The sequence below is a fragment of the Parasteatoda tepidariorum genome, chromosome 8 (assembly GCF_982258835.1).
Source record: "Parasteatoda tepidariorum strain Cologne lab strain chromosome 8, Ptep-v5.0, whole genome shotgun sequence".
Classification (NCBI taxonomy): domain Eukaryota; kingdom Metazoa; phylum Arthropoda; class Arachnida; order Araneae; family Theridiidae; genus Parasteatoda; species Parasteatoda tepidariorum.
In genome coordinates this window covers 97,753,866-97,775,543 of record NC_141762.1, presented here as the reverse complement: position 1 = coordinate 97,775,543, position 21,678 = coordinate 97,753,866, and the positions used below count along the sequence as shown (strand labels likewise).

The window sequence follows — 21,678 nt, the reverse complement described above, 5'->3', positions numbered from 1 at the left end:
TATACAGCTTTATTGTTTTCACGCGACTGAAACCGGTTTGAAATTGTTTACATTCGTGCATCAATTGATTAAATTAGACGATATACAATACAAATACGACGTTAGGATAAATCAGACGGTATATTTTATATATAGAGAGAGTCTTTATTATATCAGGTATTATATTAGTATATTATAATAATTAGGCCAAATTATTAGACGCACTATTAGATTTTATATTAAATCTTAATTATCAGGTGGTACTATACAGCTTTATTGTTTTCACGCGACTGAAACCGGTTTGAAATTGTTTACGTTCGTGCATCAATTGATTAAATTAGACGATATACAATACAAATACGACGTTAGGATAAATCAGACGGTATATTTTATATATAGAGAGAGTCTTTATTATATCAGGTATTATATTAGTATATTATAATAATTAGGCCAAATTATTAGACGCACTATTAGATTTTATATTAAATCTTAATTATCAGGTGGTACTATACAGCTTTATTGTTTTCACGCGACTGAAACCGGTTTGAAATTGTTTACGTTCGTGCATCAATTGATTAAATTAGACGATATACAATACAAATACGACGTTAGGATAAATCAGACGGTATATTTTATATATAGAGAGAGTCTTTATTATATCAGGTATTATATTAGTATATTATAATAATTAGGCCAAATTATTAGACGCACTATTAGATTTTATATTAAATCTTAATTATCAGGTGGTACTATACAGCTTTATTGTTTTCACGCGACTGAAACCGGTTTGAAATTGTTTACATTCGTGCATCAATTGATTAAATTAGACGATATACAATACAAATACGACGTTAGGATAAATCAGACGGTATATTTTATATATAGAGAGAGTCTTTATTATATCAGGTATTATATTAGTATATTATAATAATTAGGCCAAATTATTAGACGCACTATTAGATTTTATATTAAATCTTAATTATCAGGTGGTACTATACAGCTTTATTGTTTTCACGCGACTGAAACCGGTTTGAAATTGTTTACGTTCGTGCATCAATTGATTAAATTAGACGATATACAATACAAATACGACGTTAGGATAAATCAGACGGTATATTTTATATATAGAGAGAGTCTTTATTATATCAGGTATTATATTAGTATATTATAATAATTAGGCCAAATTATTAGACGCACTATTAGATTTTATATTAAATCTTAATTATCAGGTGGTACTATACAGCTTTATTGTTTTCACGCGACTGAAACCGGTTTGAAATTGTTTACATTCGTGCATCAATTGATTAAATTAGACGATATACAATACAAATACGACGTTAGGATAAATCAGACGGTATATTTTATATATAGAGAGAGTCTTTATTATATCAGGTATTATATTAGTATATTATAATAATTAGGCCAAATTATTAGACGCACTATTAGATTTTATATTAAATCTTAATTATCAGGTGGTACTATACAGCTTTATTGTTTTCACGCGACTGAAACCGGTTTGAAATTGTTTACATTCGTGCATCAATTGATTAAATTAGACGATATACAATACAAATACGACGTTAGGATAAATCAGACGGTATATTTTATATATAGAGAGAGTCTTTATTATATCAGGTATTATATTAGTATATTATAATAATTAGGCCAAATTATTAGACGCACTATTAGATTTTATATTAAATCTTAATTATCAGGTGGTACTATACAGCTTTATTGTTTTCACGCGACTGAAACCGGTTTGAAATTGTTTACGTTCGTGCATCAATTGATTAAATTAGACGATATACAATACAAATACGACGTTAGGATAAATCAGACGGTATATTTTATATATAGAGAGAGTCTTTATTATATCAGGTATTATATTAGTATATTATAATAATTAGGCCAAATTATTAGACGCACTATTAGATTTTATATTAAATCTTAATTATCAGGTGGTACTATACAGCTTTATTGTTTTCACGCGACTGAAACCGGTTTGAAATTGTTTACGTTCGTGCATCAATTGATTAAATTAGACGATATACAATACAAATACGACGTTAGGATAAATCAGACGGTATATTTTATATATAGAGAGAGTCTTTATTATATCAGGTATTATATTAGTATATTATAATAATTAGGCCAAATTATTAGACGCACTATTAGATTTTATATTAAATCTTAATTATCAGGTGGTACTATACAGCTTTATTGTTTTCACGCGACTGAAACCGGTTTGAAATTGTTTACATTCGTGCATCAATTGATTAAATTAGACGATATACAATACAAATACGACGTTAGGATAAATCAGACGGTATATTTTATATATAGAGAGAGTCTTTATTATATCAGGTATTATATTAGTATATTATAATAATTAGGCCAAATTATTAGACGCACTATTAGATTTTATATTAAATCTTAATTATCAGGTGGTACTATACAGCTTTATTGTTTTCACGCGACTGAAACCGGTTTGAAATTGTTTACGTTCGTGCATCAATTGATTAAATTAGACGATATACAATACAAATACGACGTTAGGATAAATCAGACGGTATATTTTATATATAGAGAGAGTCTTTATTATATCAGGTATTATATTAGTATATTATAATAATTAGGCCAAATTATTAGACGCACTATTAGATTTTACATTAAATCTTAATTATCAGGTGGTACTATACAGCATTATTGTTTAACGCGACTGAAACCGGTTTGAAATTGTTTACGTTCGTGCATCAATTGATTAAATTAGACGATATACAATACAAATACGACGTTAGGATAAATCAGACGGTACATTTTATATATAGAGAGAGTCTTTATTATATCAGGTATTATATTAGTATATTATAATAATTAGGCCAAATTATTAGACGCACTATTAGATTTTATATTAAATCTTAATTATCAGGTGGTACTATACAGCATTATTGTTTAACGCGACTGAAACCGGTTTGAAATTGTTTACGTTCGTGCATCAATTGATTAAATTAGACGATATACAATACAAATACGACGTTAGGATAAATCAGACGGTACATTTTATATATAGAGAGAGTCTTTATTATATCAGGTATTATATTAGTATATTATAATAATTAGGCCAAATTATTAGACGCACTATAAGATTTTATGTTAAATCTTAATTATCAGGTGGTACTATACAACCTTATTGCATACATACATGTAATGAGATCTTATTCAACAAATTTTTATATATTTCCCATTTGTATTTATTTTTAACGTATTGCATTACAATGTTAACCAATTGATACACGAGCGTAAACAAGTGCAAACATTGTTGTGAAAACAATAAAGCTGTATAGTATCACCTGATAATTAAGATTTTACATGGACTATACTGCGCCTAATAATTTGGTCAATGGCTGTATTAATTTTGGATTTCGTTTGAAGTAGAAATTGATCATGAAGTAGAAACTGATCATGCAGTAGATTAGATCATGATGATCGTTTAAATTTGAAACTGGCCGAGTCACGCTTTTGGTCGAAAATGACATCACTACTTCGAGGGAAGAGAGATGGTCTCAGCTAACGTTGAAGCGATTTTGGAAAGTTGCTGCAAATTTTGCCTTTAAACTAAGTTACTATTTCTATTTTCTTTATTTCTATTTAATAATTTGTAATTGATTTTACTCCAGCCTCAATATATCTAACTACATTATTTTCAAGCTCATTTTTTACTCTAACATATCAAAAAATTTAATTATATTAAAGAAAATGGCTGTTCAATAGAAAACAATAATGCAATTTACTGGTTAAAAGACGCTGTTGGCAAGAAAAATAATGAATGTGCTACTCAGATTAAGTTTAGACGTATCATGGGTTAGAGTGTCCTTATCCTCAGGCTAGCCGTGGGAGGTTTTCGTGGTTTTCCACTCCATGTAAAGCAAGTACAAGTTAGTACCGTCAAAAAGTCCTTCACGGAGGCAAATTTCTCCCAATACTTGATCCAGGAGTTCCCTTGTCTTCTGGATTAGGTCTCCGTAGCCTTGTCTTCTGGACAAGGCTATGGGCAAGGAGTTGAACATTAGTAGTCGTAAACCCCCCAAAAAAGGGGTGACTGTTCAATGACGGTTATAAAATAAATATTAAAAAAAAGGTGTTACAATGTATAATGCATCGACTGAACAAATACATCTTTAAATTATTAAAATCCAATAAAATCTCAGATCGGAAATACACAAAAGAGAATCATTGTAGATTCCTAAAGAATATTTTACTCAAAGTCTTACAAAATAAATAAAAACGTAAACTTTCTTCAATGAAAAGTTAAATTTTTTATTTGAGTTTAATCCTTGATTTTTATTTTTGAATTTTTTATTTTACTTTCAATACAACAATAGGAGTCGAAGTTAAAGCAGAATCCAAGTGGGGGTGGGAGTGTTGTGTCATGTAAACATAGAAGGAGAAACATGTGACAGAGTCGAATTCTTGGCCATAGATGGCGCCACTGGAAAACAAGAACAGTCGCAACCCTTGCCTTAATGGCCTATGACAACAAGAGTAATATTGTCAACATGTTACTCTTGTTGTCGTAGGCCATTAAGGCAAGGGTTGCGACTGTTCTTGTTTTCTAGTGGCGCCATCTATGGCCAAGAATTCGACTCTGTCACACCCGTTTATAGGGCGGACTCATTCATGCATCCATTCATTTATCCACAGATCGCAATTTTGACTTGAGCCAGAGAGAGCAAACAATCTCCAATACAAAACCCTCAGACGTATAATTTGTTACGTGAACATGATGGACTTTGTGACCCGACAAGTTTAACGTGCGCCTGTCACGATGATTACTTAATAATTGAACGGATTTTGATCTAATCTAAAACTTAATTTAATCTAATTGAAAAAAGCCTTATAATGAAATAAAAAATCAGATCAAACAAAGACATTAATTTTTAAGATATTTTTATTAACAAAAATTTACATGCCCTTTTTATAGGTTCCAGTGAGACATTCATGCTGATCGTATGCGTATGTATTACAGCTACTATAATTTTATGTAATAAAATGTTTTGAAGATTTAACGAATTAAGAGCCATAACCGAACGCATAACCATAAACAAATAAACAGTAGAATTATATCCAAGATTCGATTGTTGACAGATCTAGCTTCATATTCATCTTCTTCAGAACGTTGTGGGAAACATAGCCTATGAAAATTAAATTTTAAAATATCAGAAAAATAAAGAAAATATTTATTTTTTTCCCTGCATCGATATAAAAATAGAAATACTTAGAATTATGAAGTTGAAAATTCTTATTCCTAACTTTTTAAACTTCAAAATTCTATTAATTATTTAATTATAAAAACTCAAAAATTCATGTAAAATTCTCAGAATGAAAAGTTAAATAAAAAAGCTTCTGAAAACTATCAAAAATAAGATGAAAAGATTTAGATGGAAAATATTGCTCTTAAAATTTTTCAAAAACGTGTTTCAACATTTTTTTAAGATATGAATCGTCAATTGTATTCACGAATTAAGTTAAAAAATAAAGTAACAATTAAAATAAATATGCAGCGTATCAAAATGTAAATATAACACTGATTAAGAATTTATTATTTTCTGTAGCAATCTTTGAAAAGATTAAAATTGTATTGTATTAATCAAATAATTTTTGATATTCTGAAAATTGAAAGATTCTCGCTTGTCCAAAAGCAAATTCTGTAACGTTCAAAAATTTTGCTCGTCATCAACACTTGTTATTAGTGAAAACTTAAAATTGCATGATTTAAATTTAAAAAAATTATATCAGTTTCTAAAAAAAATTACATCAGTTAAAAGAAAAATTCTAATTTAAAAGTGAAATACACTTAAAATGAAAAATATCATTCAAAATTTATCAAAAACAAAAGAGAAAAACATCTAAAAAGAAACAAAAACAAAATATTATTAAATGATTAAGGCCTGATACACGAAAAACAACCGAAAATGCAAAATACAAAAAATTACATTTAACATCAACAGAAAAGTAATATTATATATATTATTACATTATTATGCATAAAAAATCCAGTAGATTTTACGAAAAAATATAAATTTCGTGATAATTGTTGGAAAACATGCTAAATATTTTACACGTAGGGAATTTCAGAGATTTTTGTAGTCATCAAAATAGAAAAACTGCAACATTTTCCAGTTATGAATTAACATTAAATGTACCTGAAATGTTGAGTATTATGTTTATTCATAATTTTTAACAGTAATAGATATTTAATTCATCAAAGATAATTAGCTGAATTTTCTAAATGAGGCAAGCTTCGTTATGTATTAGTGACACTTAATTAAATATTCAAGAAAGCAATAATTTGCATAAAAATTCTAGTCAACTGGAAAATCCAGTAGAGTTAGCAACTGTATTTATAAAGTACAGGTTTTGAAAGTAAAAAAAAAAAATTTATATTGATTTCAAATACTAATTAAGTACTACCCCTACTAATAAAGGATAAAAATTATGGGGTCGGGGCACTGGTGTTTGCTTAAACGATGAAAATCAACTGTGGAATCCAAAAATTAAAGGTAACAATTTAGATTGCAACTTCAGCGCATTAATAACAAAGAAATAGTACATGTCAGATGACATGTAGATTCATTCTCTGAATCTGAGCGTCATTTTTCCTTTGCTGCCAGATAGAGTTATGCTACATACAAAAGACAAGTGAAAATGTAAAATAAGAACTTACTCAGATGTTGAAAAGCTCCTAATTCTAAAGACATCGTCAAACTCTTCAGCCATTGGTTCCGTCTTCATTTCTGGTTGTTCAGGTGGTTCTTGACCTGGTGAGGATTTATTGATGCTTATGTCCTTTAATTTAATACTCATTTCCCCTGAATTAACTTCAATTGGCTTATTAGTTGTTCTTATGTTGCCAATATCATCAACTACCGTCGTAGCATCTAATAGTTTAGAACAATCATCAATGAATACTTCCGGGAGATCAGATTTCTTTAAAGATTCTTCAATATTTTGCCAGTCTTTATTGATATTTCCGTCGATTTTGTTGACGTTCATTAATTCGTAGAATTCGCAGTTTCCATTCATGTACTTAACTAAGCACGGATCATCAAAATAATTCGTGCAGTACGTATGATTATCTGAAGCACTATTTAGTTGAGAATACGAAACTCTTGTCAAATCGTCATTGTATAACCACATACCTCCATACAAGAGGGTAGCTGAAAATAAAATTTCGTCATCGAACTCTTCAGTTGGTTTTGTCTTCATTTCTGGTTGTTCAGCTGGTTCTTGACCTGGTGGGGATTTATTGATGCTTATTTCCTTTAATTTACCACTCATTTCCCCTGAATTAACATCAATTGGTTTATTCGTTGTTTTTATGTTGCCAATATCATTAACTACCGTCGTAGCATCTAAGAATTTAGAACAATCACCAACGAATTCGCTTCGTTCCGGGAGATCAAATTTCTTTAAAGATTCTTCAATATTTTGCCAGTCCTTATTGATATTTCCGTCGATTTTGTTGACGTTCATTAATTCGTAGAATTCGCAGTTTCCATTCATGTACTTAACTAAGCACGGATCATCAAAATAATTCGTGCAGTACGTATGATTATCTGAAGCACTATTTAGTTGAGAATACGAAACTCTTGTCAAATCGTCATTGTATAACCACATACCTCCATATAAGAGGGTAGCTGCAAATAAAATTTCGTCATCGAACTCTTCAGTTGGTTTTGTCTTCATTTCTGGTTGTTCAGCTGGTTCTTGACCTGGTGGGGATTTATTGATGTTTATTTCCTTTAATTTACCACTCATTTCCCCTGAATTAACTTCAATTGGTTTATTCGTTGTTTTTATATTGCCAATATCATCAACTACCGTCGTAGCATCTAAGAATTCAGAACCATCATCAATGAATTCGTTTAATTCCGGGAGATTTGATTCCATTAACGATTCTTCAACATTTTGCCCGTCTTTATTGATTTTTCCATCGATTTCGTTGATGTTCATTAATTCGTAGTTTCCATTCATTGAATTAACTAAATACGGATCATCAAAATAATCCGTGCAGTTCGGATGATTATCTGAAGCACTATTTAGTTGAGAATACGAAACTCTTGTCAAATCGTCATTGTATAACCACATACCTCCATACAAGAGGGTAGCTGAAAATAAAATTTCGTCATCGAACTCTTCAGTTGGTTTTGTCTTCATTTCTGGTTGTTCAGCTGGTTCTTGACCTGGTGGGGATTTATTGATGCTTATTTCCTTTAATTTACCACTCATTTCCCCTGAATTAACATCAATTGGTTTATTCGTTGTTTTTATGTTGCCAATATCATTAACTACCGTCGTAGCATCTAAGAATTTAGAACAATCACCAACGAATTCGCTTCGTTCCGGGAGATCAAATTTCTTTAAAGATTCTTCAATATTTTGCCAGTCCTTATTGATATTTCCGTCGATTTTGTTGACGTTCATTAATTCGTAGAATTCGCAGTTTCCATTCATGTACTTAACTAAGCACGGATCATCAAAATAATTCGTGCAGTACGTATGATTATCTGAAGCAATATTTAGTTGAGAATACGAAACTCTTGTCAAATCGTCATTGTATAACCACATACCTCCATACAAGAGGGTAGCTACAAATAAAATTTCGTCATCGAACTCTTCAGTTGGTTTTGTCTTCATTTCTGGTTGTTCAGCTGGTTCTTGACCTGGTGGGGATTTATTGATGCTTATTTCCTTTAATTTACCACTCATTTCCCCTGAATTAACATCAATTGGTTTATTCGTTGTTTTTATGTTGCCAATATCATCAACTACCGTCGTAGCATCTAAGAATTTAGAACAATCACCAACGAATTCGCTTCGTTCCGGGAGATCAAATTTCTTTAAAGATTCTTCAACATTTTGCCCGTCTTTATTGATTTTTCCATCGATTTCGTTGATGTTCATTAATTCGTAGTTTCCATTCATTGAATTAACTAAGCACGGATCATCAAAATAATTCGTGCAGTACGTATGATTATCTGAAGCACTATTTAGTTGAGAATACGAAACTCTTGTCAAATCGTCATTGTATAACCACATACCTCCATACAAGAGGGTAGCTGAAAATAAAATTTCGTCATCGAACTCTTCAGTTGGTTTTGTCTTCATTTCTGGTTGTTCAGCTGGTTCTTGACCTGGTGGGGATTTATTGATGCTTATTTCCTTTAATTTACCACTCATTTCCCCTGAATTAACATCAATTGACTTATTCGTTGTTTTTATGTTGGCAATATCATCAACTACCGTCGTAGCATCTAATAATTTAGAACAATCACCAACGAATTCGCTTCGTTCCGGGAGATCAAATTTCTTTAAAGATTCTTCAATATTTTGCCCGTCTTTATTGATTTTTCCGTCGATTTCGTTGATGTTCATTAATTCGTAGTTTCCGTCCATTGAATTAACTAAATACGGATCATCAAAATAATCCGTGCAGTTCGGATGATTTTCTGAAGCACTATTTAGTTGGGAGTACGAAACTCTTGTCAAATCATCATTGTATATCCACATACCTCCATACAAGAGGGTAGCTGCAAATGAAGTTTCGTCATTGGCGTTCACTTCATCATGTTTAACAATTTCTGATTCGCCTGAAAAATATTTCATATTTTTCAAGGATTGATCACAAAGGTCTCGTGTCTTCTCCATTAATAAGAGCTCCACATTTGTTTTTTCCAAAAGCACTATATTTATTTTGCTGGAAATTTCTACGTTTCGAATTTTTTCGCTTTCTAATTCTCGTTTCAAAAATTTAATCTCTTCTTCTTTGCTGTTCAAGGCACCTGACATATCCTCAAGAGTACTTTGCAAACAGTCATGTGATTCTTTGATCTGAATCATTCTAGAATACTCCTTATTTAGTTCGAGCTTCTCCCGTTTCATTTCATCGTGCAGTTTGTCCACTTCTGCTCTCAGAGATTGCTTTTCCATAGCGTGAGATTCCATTAACAGACCTATTGCTCTACGGAAACATTCATTTTCATCCAATGTATCAGACTTTTCCTGGGTGAGTTCGTCGATTCTTTGCTCTTGCGAAACTCTCATCTTGGTTAAATATTGCATCTGCTCAGATAATTCTGAAGTTAGGCTTTCGATGCCTTTATTTATATCTGCAATCTTTGCACCGAACAATGAAAATTGGACTTCATCCTCTTGAAAAGAATCGTTCTCTGCTTCGAATTCTTCAGAGTTTGCACAGTCATTCGATTCGTCAGATGCTTCCTGAGATTGGAACATTTTCGTGTCAGACAGAAACACTTCGTTAAGCACCCAACATTTTCGTCTGTGACTTGTGCATACCTCTATGTAAAAATCCAACTCCTCTTTTGTTTCAGCCTGGAAAAAAAATAACAGTTACTCAAAGTTAATAAACAGACAACTGTTACTAAAAGAGATAACAGATACTAATGTTGGAACAGAACGTTTGAAAATTCAAATTTTTAGAAGACAAATGCGTTGCCATAAATCACAAGAAAAACATTTATCATCCGAACATGTTATTAGGCCACAAAAAAAAATTCAAAAATTTGAGTTTGATGATTCGCAAAAACTACTATTTTATTTTCAAGAAAGCTTTGATAGGAAAAGACGAATTGATGGAAATTTTTCAATTTTCAGTTAGTCGTCAACAACTAATTATTCGAAACTTTACATAAAAATTATAATTTCGATTACGTTACGACACCCTTCTTCCATGACTCTCCACACGCTAATGGTGAAAGCACTCGAAGTGTTGCCATAGGTACAGAGCATATATGGCAACGTTACTTTTAAAAAGTAACGAGTAAAAGTACAAGTATTTTTAAAAAAAGTAACGAGTAAAAAGTAAAAAGTTCTTATTTTAAAAAGTAACGAGTAAAAAATACAAGTAAAAGAACAAGTACTAAACAAAAAAAGTAACGATTTAAAAGTACATTTCTAGGAAATCGAAAATTCAAAGTAACCTAAAATGTTATTGAATAATATTCTTATGTTCTTTAATGTTTTTGCAAAATTGTTGTTATTTATTTAATTATTTTTAATTTTGAAAGTTATGGATATTAATTTATTTTTAAATTTGGAAGAATATTATTATATAATTTTATAATATAATCGTATAATATAATCGTATAATATAATTTAAAAATCAAATATAATTTTTTCAAACTTTTTATGGATTTGCACGAAAAAGAAATTTTATCTATTGATTTTAATTTTTAGTTTATTATTTTTATTAATTTAAATTACCATTGATTTAAAATTGTTTTACTCTTTAGAAACGCGTTTTAAAAAGCACAGTCATAAACAAAGCAAACACGAGGTTTCAGATAACTTTGTGATCTTTGAGCTAGTAAAAAATAATTGAATGTGCAGTATAAGTTGAAACAGAGGGTACTTAAACAGGAAGTTAGCTGTGAATGCATATATATTGCACATTCATTTTATAAATTAAAAAAACATAAGCTTTTTTTTTAATGTAATTTTTTTTAAATTTTTTTTTTAGAAAGCTTACCGAGTTTTAGAAAAAAGTAACGATTTCATTCGATATTTCCGTTACAAATACTTGTACTTTTCCCCTGAAAAAGTAACGAAAGTACAAGTAAAAGTACTAAATTTAAAAAGTAACGAAGTACAAGTAAAAGTACGTACTTTTTACTTGTACCGGCGGTACAAGTAACGAACGTAAAAGTACTGCCATATATGGTACAGAGTACTGCTCTACGCCACCTGTAGTTCATTTCGATCGCCAATAATAAATTTGTCACTTTATGTCATTGATTTTTAAAATAATAGAGGTTGTTTTTATTCAAATTGAAAGCAAAACGTCTCTTACAAAAGTGAAGGGAAAAAAATACAGAAATACATAGAACTATTTCCATAAAAGTAGACGTTTAGGTAAGAAAATTTTTGAAGAGAAAAAAAAAGTTTTCAAGAGTATCGCTAAGAGCTTCTCACATCCAATCAGAATATTTAGCATTTAAACGAACATATTAAAAAAAAAAAAAAGGTGAATGCACTACGCATAATTGATCATTTATATTTTTTCGTGGTATTAATGAACTATCTTAACATTATATATTTTAAGACTGACTCGGGATTGCAATGAAAAGATGGGACTGCATAAATTAAGAAGATGTACAAATTGCAAACGATTAAACTATGTTTTACAGCATTATTATTTAATTTATTAATATTTAATGAATTTATTAATTAATTATTAATTATAATTACGAAGAATGAATTTATAATTAAGAAATTGTTATTTAATGCAATTGTTATTTAAATTATTATTAAATAATAATAATTAATAAGTTAATTAATTATTAATTAATTAATTATTATATATACTAAAATAATTATTAATTATAATTAATAATTATAAAAATACATTTGTTACTAAGGAATTATTATTTAATGCAATTATTATTTAATTTTTATTGTTATTTAATTATTATTTAATTAACTAATTTCCTTTAAACGATCATTCTTTAGACTTTTCCCTTTTACGCTCATCATTAGTATATTTGCTTTAGTTCATTCATCATATTGTTGTGCATTTGTTTTAAAAAAATGAATTTATCTATTTTAATGTTATGATATATTATGATGATATATTATATATGGGCGTTGATGCCTGATCATTTATTGTTGAAAATATACAGAACTCTATCATGTTTATGTAATCAAAATCTTGTATGGTGATGAGATGTTGTCACATGTAATTTTTTAGGATTTTACTAAATGCCACGTTGGGTTCTCACAGGGCCCCTCAGCCTGGTCTTTTGCTGGTGCGGACCTGCTGCCTTTCTGCTTCAGGGGGACTGTCTCTGCGGCGAGTTCATCCAGGATTCCCCGTATAACGTACAAATACAGAGGAGGAGAGCAATGATAGCTCAGGGAATAGAGCGTTCGCCATCCGATGGGGTGAAACGGGTTCGAAGCCCAGGGTTGGCTGGTCGATACAAACTCCGCATCCAGCTTGCACCGACAGCAGTACGGACGTAAAATAACATCAGTGGTAGACGGATCATGGGTTACAGCACTCTTGTTGTCAAGCTAACCGTGGAAGGTTTTCGCGCTTTTCCTCACCATATAACGCAAATGCGAGTTAGTTCAATCAAAAAAGTCCTCCTCGAAGGCAAACTTTTCCGCATACTTTATCCGGGAGTTCTCTTGTCTTCTGGATCGGGTTCAAAATTACAAGGCTACTGAGTTGAACATTAGTAGTCGTAAACCCTAAAAATTGGGTCTGCTTTTGAGCGACGGTTATGAAATTATAAATAAATAAATACAGGGGGGCTGGTGTTTATATCACTTACTGCATTATTAATTAATAAGTTTTTTAATCTTTTCTCGATACTTGTTTGACAACCAGCCGACAAGGAAAGTTTAGTCAAATTCCAACAAATCGTCTCATATTGTAACTGATATCTGTAAAAAAAAAATTCCCCGTGTTTTCCCTGCACATATATATTATATACACAATATATTCAGAGGAAGCACACATTCACTGCTCTCTTGTGAACTATATTAGGATTAAGATGCTAGTTTTAATTACTGGAAAAACTTGAAGAAATACGAAACAGCTGAACATAAAACAAACAATGCTATAATAAATTAAATATAGCTGAAGTATCATCTTTAAATATCCCATAGATTGCGCTTGGTGAGGCCTGCATTTTTTTAAAAGACAGAAATTAGAAATAAAATTCCCTGTTTTTTTTTCCCAGTTTGTAAGGAAAAATTCAAAATTCCCTACATTTTCCCCTGTTATTTCAGCTGATTTTTTAATTCCCTCTATTTCCCTGGTTTTCCCTATTCTCCTTGTGGAGTAGCAAGCCTGAGTACATATTTAATAGGAATTAAAACAAACAAAAAAAAAATTTTTAAATGTTGAAATTATTGTTTAGAACAAACATGTTCACAAATTAATGTTTTAGAATGTGTTGTTAACCATGTTTATCAGGTTTATCAGGTTTATCAACATAACCACCATGTGTTTGATAAACAGTTTTCCATTTTTGTCGAAAAATCAAGTTGTTTGGAGTCATTGTTTAACTTGGGGATTTTACACGAATACCGATTTCTTATTCCATTTTGTTTAGTCTAAGTTTTTTTTAAAAAAAGGCACAAAGTCATCTAAAGACTTGAATGTTTCCCCCTTGCAGCAGTTTTGTATATTACTAAAAATTTCACTCACCAGCTGTTTCATGTATTGATCATTTAGAGATTTCATCTTTTTCATTTCGATATCGATTTCAGATAGCTTGGGTTGAATGTCTGGGTCCTGCTGCTAAAATAATAATATTATTATTATTATTATTATTATTACCATTATTAATACTACTACTATTAATACTAATAATATTATTATTATTATTATTACCATTATTAATACTACTAATAATAATAATGATACTATTAATAATGATAATAATAAAATAATAATTATTATTAATTATTATAATAATTAATAATTTTAATTATTATAAAAATGATTATTAATAATAATAAAAAATAATAAAGAAATAATAGAATTCTTTTCTTATTTAAGTCGTAAATGACAAACATAAAAAAAAACTTTTATTGATAAAGTATTTACAAAACACTTCAAAATGTAGATAAACAAGTAATTGTTTTCTTAATTACTTTAAAAATCATCTTGCTGAAATCGACCAACCTAGTTTTAACGAATCGTTCGGGACCGGCAACTCCATTCGTTAAATTTATTATCAATTTTTGCAAAGAGTATTATATAGAAATATCAATGCAAAATACCCTTAGATATACATATAATGAGAAAAAGTTATTATTGTTTACCACGAGCTTAAAAATTATAAGTCATACGTTAGGAAATCGACTTTAAAATGATCTTAATTCTTTAACGCTACTTACTTTTAAAACTTAATACATTATAATTACATCCTTGAATTAGGGTGTGAAGTATTCAAAATTTCAAGCTCAAAAAATTCAAAATTTTAGTTTTATGTGCGAATTTTTTCAACGATTGTTGTTCGTTAAATCAAAGCTAAAAATTCATTAAATGAGAGCAGCTAAGCACACTTTTTGTCGGGACAGAAAAAATACTCATTAAATCGGAGAATTCGTTAAATCGAAGTACGTTACATTGAGGTTTGACTGTAACTACAAACATACATTTTCAATTTCATAGCTTTACTCAAAATGTTACCATCAGCGTTCGGCCAAAGATTATGTATTATCGTCTAACGAAAGTTCTGATTATAATAGAGTTTTTCTTGGAGGGGGAAGAAGCATAGATTTTTTGAAAACAAGGACCAAGAGAGTGAGGTATTAGTCCTCATTTAACTGTTCCCCCATAAAGTGCTTGACTTTGCGTGCAGGTCGTCAGGCTACCGTAGCGGGGGTGCCATCCACTCTGCAAAGGATCAAAATTGTGATGGCATGTCTTCGGATCATCCTCAGGGATGTTTCCCAGACAGTCGCCAATAGCCCATTGTGCAGCTCTAACAGCAACGTAAATGAACTACAACAACAACACACCTAGTGTTAAACTTACTATCATAACCTACAAATTTCAAATATCTAGTACACCTAGTCAGGAAAAGAAGAAAAAAAATTGTTTATATACCTGTTGTTCAGATAAAACAAGACTGTCATCTGTCTCATCAAATACTGAAGATACTTCAGTGTCAGGCGAACTCATTAGAGATGAATCCAAAAGAGAATCATCTCCTACATTGCCATCATTAAGTGCAGTCCACTCAGCAATTGGAACAGTCTCACCTGGGAGCAAGATGTACTTATAATTAAATCGCGAACTCTTCTAAATAGTTTTATGTTACACATGCAATTTGCAATTTTCTGATGGATCGGATAGCATTTTAAGCACAGTTTCTTAATAAACCACAGCCGCAATGGGTTATATTTTATAACCATCTTTGAACAGTAGACCCAATTTTTAGTTAACGACAACAAATGTTCAATTCTGTTGCCTTGTAATTTTTGAACTCAATGCAGAAGACAAGAAACTTCTGGATCTAGCATTGGGAGAGATTTGCTTTCATGGTGGATTTTTGGATGGAACTGACCAGCATTTGCGTTACATGGAGAGGAAGACCACGAGAACCCACGATCCATCTACCACTGGGGATATTTTACGTCAGTGCAAGCCGAATGCGAAATTCATATCAACCAACCATAGCCGGAATTCGAACCCGGCTGGTCTCATTGGGAGGCAAGCGCTCTATCTAGAGTGAGCCGCCACGGCTCATTCTACATTACGAGGTAAATATCAGACTTTTAAAAGTCTTTCAACACATTTTTTGCTAAAAAAACAGCGCTAGGAGTTGCCATGGTCGCCTCATGCCAAAAAAAGTTGCATTTTAGTCGACTTTGCCAATCCTGGAGTTTTTCAAACAGAAACCAAGTAAAGTTAGGAAATGAAATTGTCAAATCTCTAAAATATCTAATGTATGTATAAGCAAATCTATTGAGCCTAGATGGCTCAGGGAATATTGGGTTCGTCTTCCAATGAGGTGACTTGGGTTCGAATCACAAAGATGGCTGGTCGATACGAATTCCGCATCCCGCTTTCCCCGACCATGCTGACGTAAAGTACCCTCAGTGGTAGTAGGATCATGGATTAGAGTCCCCTTGCCTTCAGGCTAAACGTGGGAGGTTCTCATGGTCTTCCTCTCCATGTAACGCAAATGCGGGTTGGTTCCATCAAAAAGTCCCCCACGAAGGTAAATTTCTCCCAATACTTGATCCAGGAGTTCCCTTGTTTTCTGGATTGGGTTCAAAATTACAAGGCTACGGAGTGGAACATTAGTAGTCGTAAACCCAAAAAATTGGCTCTGCTTTTCAACGACGGTTATAAAATAAAATGTCTGGTAATATAAATAAAATAAAATAAAGATAAGTTAATTATTAATTAATTATTAAAAATTAATTAAAAAATTATGTATATAAGAAAAAATTGGGAACTTACCACTTCTCCATCTCTTTAGTTCCGATACAGTTTCTCTTAAGTACATCTCAATGTTACTCGAAAATCGATTCAATTTGTCTTCATTATTCTTCAAATTTGGATGCAAATTATTTTGTATTACTTTTGCCCTGAAAATCAAGAGAATTTTTGGTTAAGAAATGATTCATAGCATGTTTCTTCTTATTAAAAAAAAAAAAAAAGAAATGTAAGAGGGATTAGCTAATAAATACCTGGATCCAAACTCCAATGACAATTTTGTTTCCAATTCCGAGAAAGGATTGACACAAATGATGATGGCCGTCTGTGAATTTCCTCCCAAGCTTTCCTTTAGTAATCGAGTGAGAATACTTTCTCTGTAAGGTATAACTGTTTTCTGAAAAGAAAATTTACAAAAATTCATAAAAATGTTTGTGTACAGGAAAAGAAATATTGTTTGCCTACAGTAAGAACTCCCTCCGCCACAAAGTCTGAGGCCGCCTGCTGCTATGGAAACAAGGATAGTGCATTTCAAGAAGGGTATAGTTCGTTCACCAGGAGATTGTATTAGACTACTCCCTCACCTCGTGGTATCCGACGATACTATTTCGCCATTTTTGAGAAAAGAACAATCCTGATCTTTATGTGCATTTTCTTAACATTAAATATTTCATAAATTAGATGATATTTCTCTCTTTAGAGTGAATAGTTTGTCCTTTTTGGTGCAATATATTTCATTATAGATAAGAGTATTAACAAATAATAGCAGATGATAAAGCGAAGATAGTGACTGAAAAGGAATCCACTGTTTGCTTTTGGCGCGCATTAAAGGGTTGTTTCAATTTCAAGCACGAAGACGTTCCGCTGAAATGAACTCTTCCTCCTGGTGAACGAAGCATAGCTTCTTTTTACTCTATGGCTAACAAAATGGATGGTGTTTTCAGAAGAAATGTAAACAATAACAATCTCGAGCTGTATGCCTGCTCTAGTTCCGGTTAAAAAGTTTGCAGCTGCTTACTACATGTTATTCTGCGAGGTGATATTTTCAAACGGATAATTTTGTTCTCAATAAAAGAAATAAATTAGAAAATTTCTGAGCTCAAATCTGCCGTATTTCATAAGATATTAATGCTATTATGTAATTCTGATGAGTTTGAAGAGAAAATTTGTTTTAGTTATTTAGAGATAGATTGTTAAAAAAGGTGACATGTTTGTTAGAATTTGAATAACTCGCTTTTTTGGCAGTCTTGATACGGCCTCTTTCCATAAGTTTATTACTGTTTGTTCTTGTTGCAAGCTGTGCACCATCTTACGTTAGTGTAAACACTTTTAGCATTGTAAACACAAGTAATAAGTAATCAAATACATTATTTGCAAGAATCTCAAAACACAATGATGCCAAATGGCTTTAAAATACAACGGAAACAGTAGCCCGGAAATTTAGGCGGCATCGAGCTTGCAGCGTTCCCTGGTGTAGAAAACACCATCCATAAACCGGGGGAAAAGATTCCCTTTCTCTCTCCGACCGAAGCTAAAACCTGTCCTAAACAACCCTACTTGAAATAGTTATATCTCGTTACCATAGTAACAGCCTTTAGTACAGACGAATGGCAAGGGGAGTCTTTACTTTAGACAAACATATGCTATTCTAGTTTGTAAAGACCAGTTAAAATTCCACTTACTTTTCCTTCAGACAAAAGGGATATGACTTTGGTTAGTACTGAAAGTGACTTGTTGATGTATGTTGACTGGCGTTTAACTGTTGAACCATTCTGATCGTTCTGGCAGGCCTAAATTTGAAAAAAAAATAATTATTTTAAATTCATAAAATTCACAATACACCTCTAATGAAATGTTAAGAAACCGACATGCCGAGGAAGGAAGTTTTCGTCTCAAATTATTTTTCTTTTTTATAACTAGTTTAAAATTTAAAAGCAATTTAAGGTATGTTAAGGCGAACCTAGAGTTTGTCATGAATTGCTAAAAAAAATACTTCAAAATATTAAAATGCAAGCAAATTATGAGAAGAGAACTTCTCCGTAGCGTCAAAGTTACCAACTCATAATTTGTTTTCATTTGTACATTTTAAAATACTCTTTTCAGTATTTAAAACTTCATGGTTTACTATAGCTTTGTCTCCACAGGGCTGCCGTGAAATACCCTCAGTGGTAGACGGATCATGGGTTAGAGTCCCTTCGCCGTCAGGCTAACCGTGGGATGCTCTCGTGGTCTTCCTCTCCATCTGACGCAAATGTGGGTTAGTTCCATAAGAAAGTCCTCACAAAGGCAAATTTCTCCCATTACTTAATCCAGGAGTTCCCTTGTCTTCTGGGTAGGGTTCGAAATGACAGGGCTACGGAGTTGAACCTTAGTAGTTGTAAACCCGAAAATTGGGCAGGTTGTTCAACGACGGAATATAAAATATAAAATAGAATATAGGCTTGTCTGAGCTCACTTTTCGTACACTTTAAATTTTAAATTAGTAATGAAAGAGAATTTGCGACAAAAGTTTTCTTTCGTGGTATGGCGTCCTCTTAATGAATTTAGGAAATCGATGAGCCAAAATTACCGAAAAGAATACTTTTTAACCCCTTAACGATTGGTTAATTTTCAAGAAAACGGTCATAAAAGTGCCTATTTTTTTTCTGACCTCCAAACATCTTGTTCTGACATCTAGTTTAAAATAAACTAACTATCTACAATGACCTTAAAAATATCCTAGTACTGCCATCTGGTGTGAAAAATGAGAAATAAAATGTTTTTCAGGCAAAAGAAATGAATTAGTTTTATTCTTATTGGCGCGTTACTAATGAACACTCCAGCCCGGAAATATGACGGGAGCGAGAAGTAGAGGGCGAACCATCATCCCGTCAATTTCCCGGAATTGAGAAGAAAAGGGTTAAAGAAATCCCTAGAGCGTTGCGTGGAATATGTTTATATGGGGGAAGTGAGGTTTGAGCTAAACTGGGCGGCCTAGAAACTGTCAGATTTAATGAAGATATTCATAGTTGATTTTTAGAATTTATTAAACATAATAAAATTAATTCTGTAGCAATTTTTGATTTCCAGAATCTCTTCAATAGCATTCCCTGTTCTAAACTAAAAGAAGTCCCTTTGAATTATTACTATGATTTTAAGAATATCCTTAATTACGATTTCGATTATTGAAAAATTCTAATTAATTTTTGTCTTTTTAATAATTATACTAGTGGGCTGCGCCCCCTGCTCACTAACGCTCGCCAACCCCCGAAAATTGCTACGCAATCTTATATGGTTTGCTTCGCTCGCTACTAACTTAGGTACATTGCAAATGCACAAAGTTCTAAGAATTCAAAACAATCATTCAAATCCATATAAAAACTTTTTTTTTTTAAAAAAATTACATCTTTTTATTAAATACTAAGTCATTAAAATAAATTTGAATTCAAATAAATGACATGTAATTCGTTAAACCTATTAGAAATGTGCTATAGTATAATTCGTGATATAAATCAAAAATCGTCAAATAAATTCGTAATATATAAATTCGTGAGAAAAAAAGCACTTTCGACAAAATACTAAAATAGAGATCGATCGACAAAGACTACCCACTTCTGCCTAGCTTAATAGTATGAGATTGTTACAGCTGATCCGTTTTTAAAAGCGCTATATGTTGAGCCACCTCTGCTAGATTTGGCATGTGACACTTTTAGTAGTAATCATTGGTCGATTTTCTAGCGTTGCATTCGGGGAGTTGTAGTGAGGCTTTTTTTTTTGTCGCCGTGTAAGAGAAATAGTTACGTAAACAAAACAAAGCAAACGTTGCCACCGGCGGACAAGAAATGCAGCCAAAATTTAGGAGCCACATAAGAGAATTATATATATCAGATCTTTACAATGGAAAATATATTTTTCTTCAAATTGATGGAATACCACAAGGATCTAATTATTCCACTCTCTTAGCTAACTTATTTTTGCACTAATATGAAGAAAAAAATTATACTCTTAATATTAAATTTGTTTTTAGATTGATTGATAATTTAATTATCTTTAATTTTCAGGATTATACAATTTCATTAAAAAATATCTGCGCCGAGGAATTAATCTTCCTTCGTAACCATGATGATTAATTTTACTTCGTGATTAATTTTAATTTTTCGGATTTGCGTATTATAAAAGAAGAAAATATCTACTTTGTCGATTTATACAATAAGAGAAATGAGTTTAATTTTAATATAAGTAAACTAATTGCTTGGAATTCTAATATTTCTAAAAATATCTATTTAAATACCATTTTTAATGAAATGAATAGAAATAAGGGACTATGTAGTAATGTTTATTTATCCAAAACACAAATAGACAAAGTCTTTTAAAATTTGATTTAAAAAAAAAACAATAAAAATGAATAAAGAATATTAATAAGAATATGAATAAAGTAATCAAATTCTACATAAAATCATTGAGTTAATTGTATGTTATTATAAATAAATTTACTCAAAACTTCTTTGTTAATTTATGTAATTTTTATAATGTGCAAATCCATTTCGGAAAAATCCGCAGTTAAAAATATGTCAAAATGAGCAATTCACGTTTCTTTCTCTTTCTCCCTTTTTCCACCTAAATAAATGTTACTTTTCTAAAATCATCAAAATTGTAAAATTAAATATCAACCTTATTAATTTTTAACTTCTTGTATAATATTACTTTGAGCACATTCATTTTTTTGCCAATCC

The 21,678-nt window shown here is 31.2% G+C and overlaps 1 protein-coding gene across 3 annotated transcripts in view; it reads right to left on the bottom strand.

Annotated features, from left to right (window-relative positions):
• Positions 1 to 4,909: 4,909 nt before the first annotated feature.
• Positions 4,910 to 21,678, bottom strand: part of LOC107457386 (uncharacterized) — a 39,822-nt gene continuing 23,053 nt past the window's right edge. Inside the window, exons 10-16 of one of the 3 annotated variants that reach the window (XM_087169474.1) lie at positions 18,649 to 18,756; positions 17,221 to 17,363; positions 16,991 to 17,118; positions 15,629 to 15,783; positions 14,219 to 14,311; positions 6,704 to 10,374; positions 4,910 to 5,171 (exon numbers count right to left, since the gene is read on the bottom strand). In XM_087169474.1, coding sequence (XP_087025600.1) covers positions 5,042 to 5,171; positions 6,704 to 10,374; positions 14,219 to 14,311; positions 15,629 to 15,783; positions 16,991 to 17,118; positions 17,221 to 17,363; positions 18,649 to 18,756 — 4,428 coding nt within the window. In that variant the 3' untranslated portion in view covers positions 4,910 to 5,041. The remainder of the gene's footprint in view (positions 5,172 to 6,703; positions 10,375 to 14,218; positions 14,312 to 15,628; positions 15,784 to 16,990; positions 17,119 to 17,220; positions 17,364 to 18,648; positions 18,757 to 21,678) is intronic. The other 2 variants (XM_087169476.1, XM_087169477.1) reach the window with 2 other exon arrangements.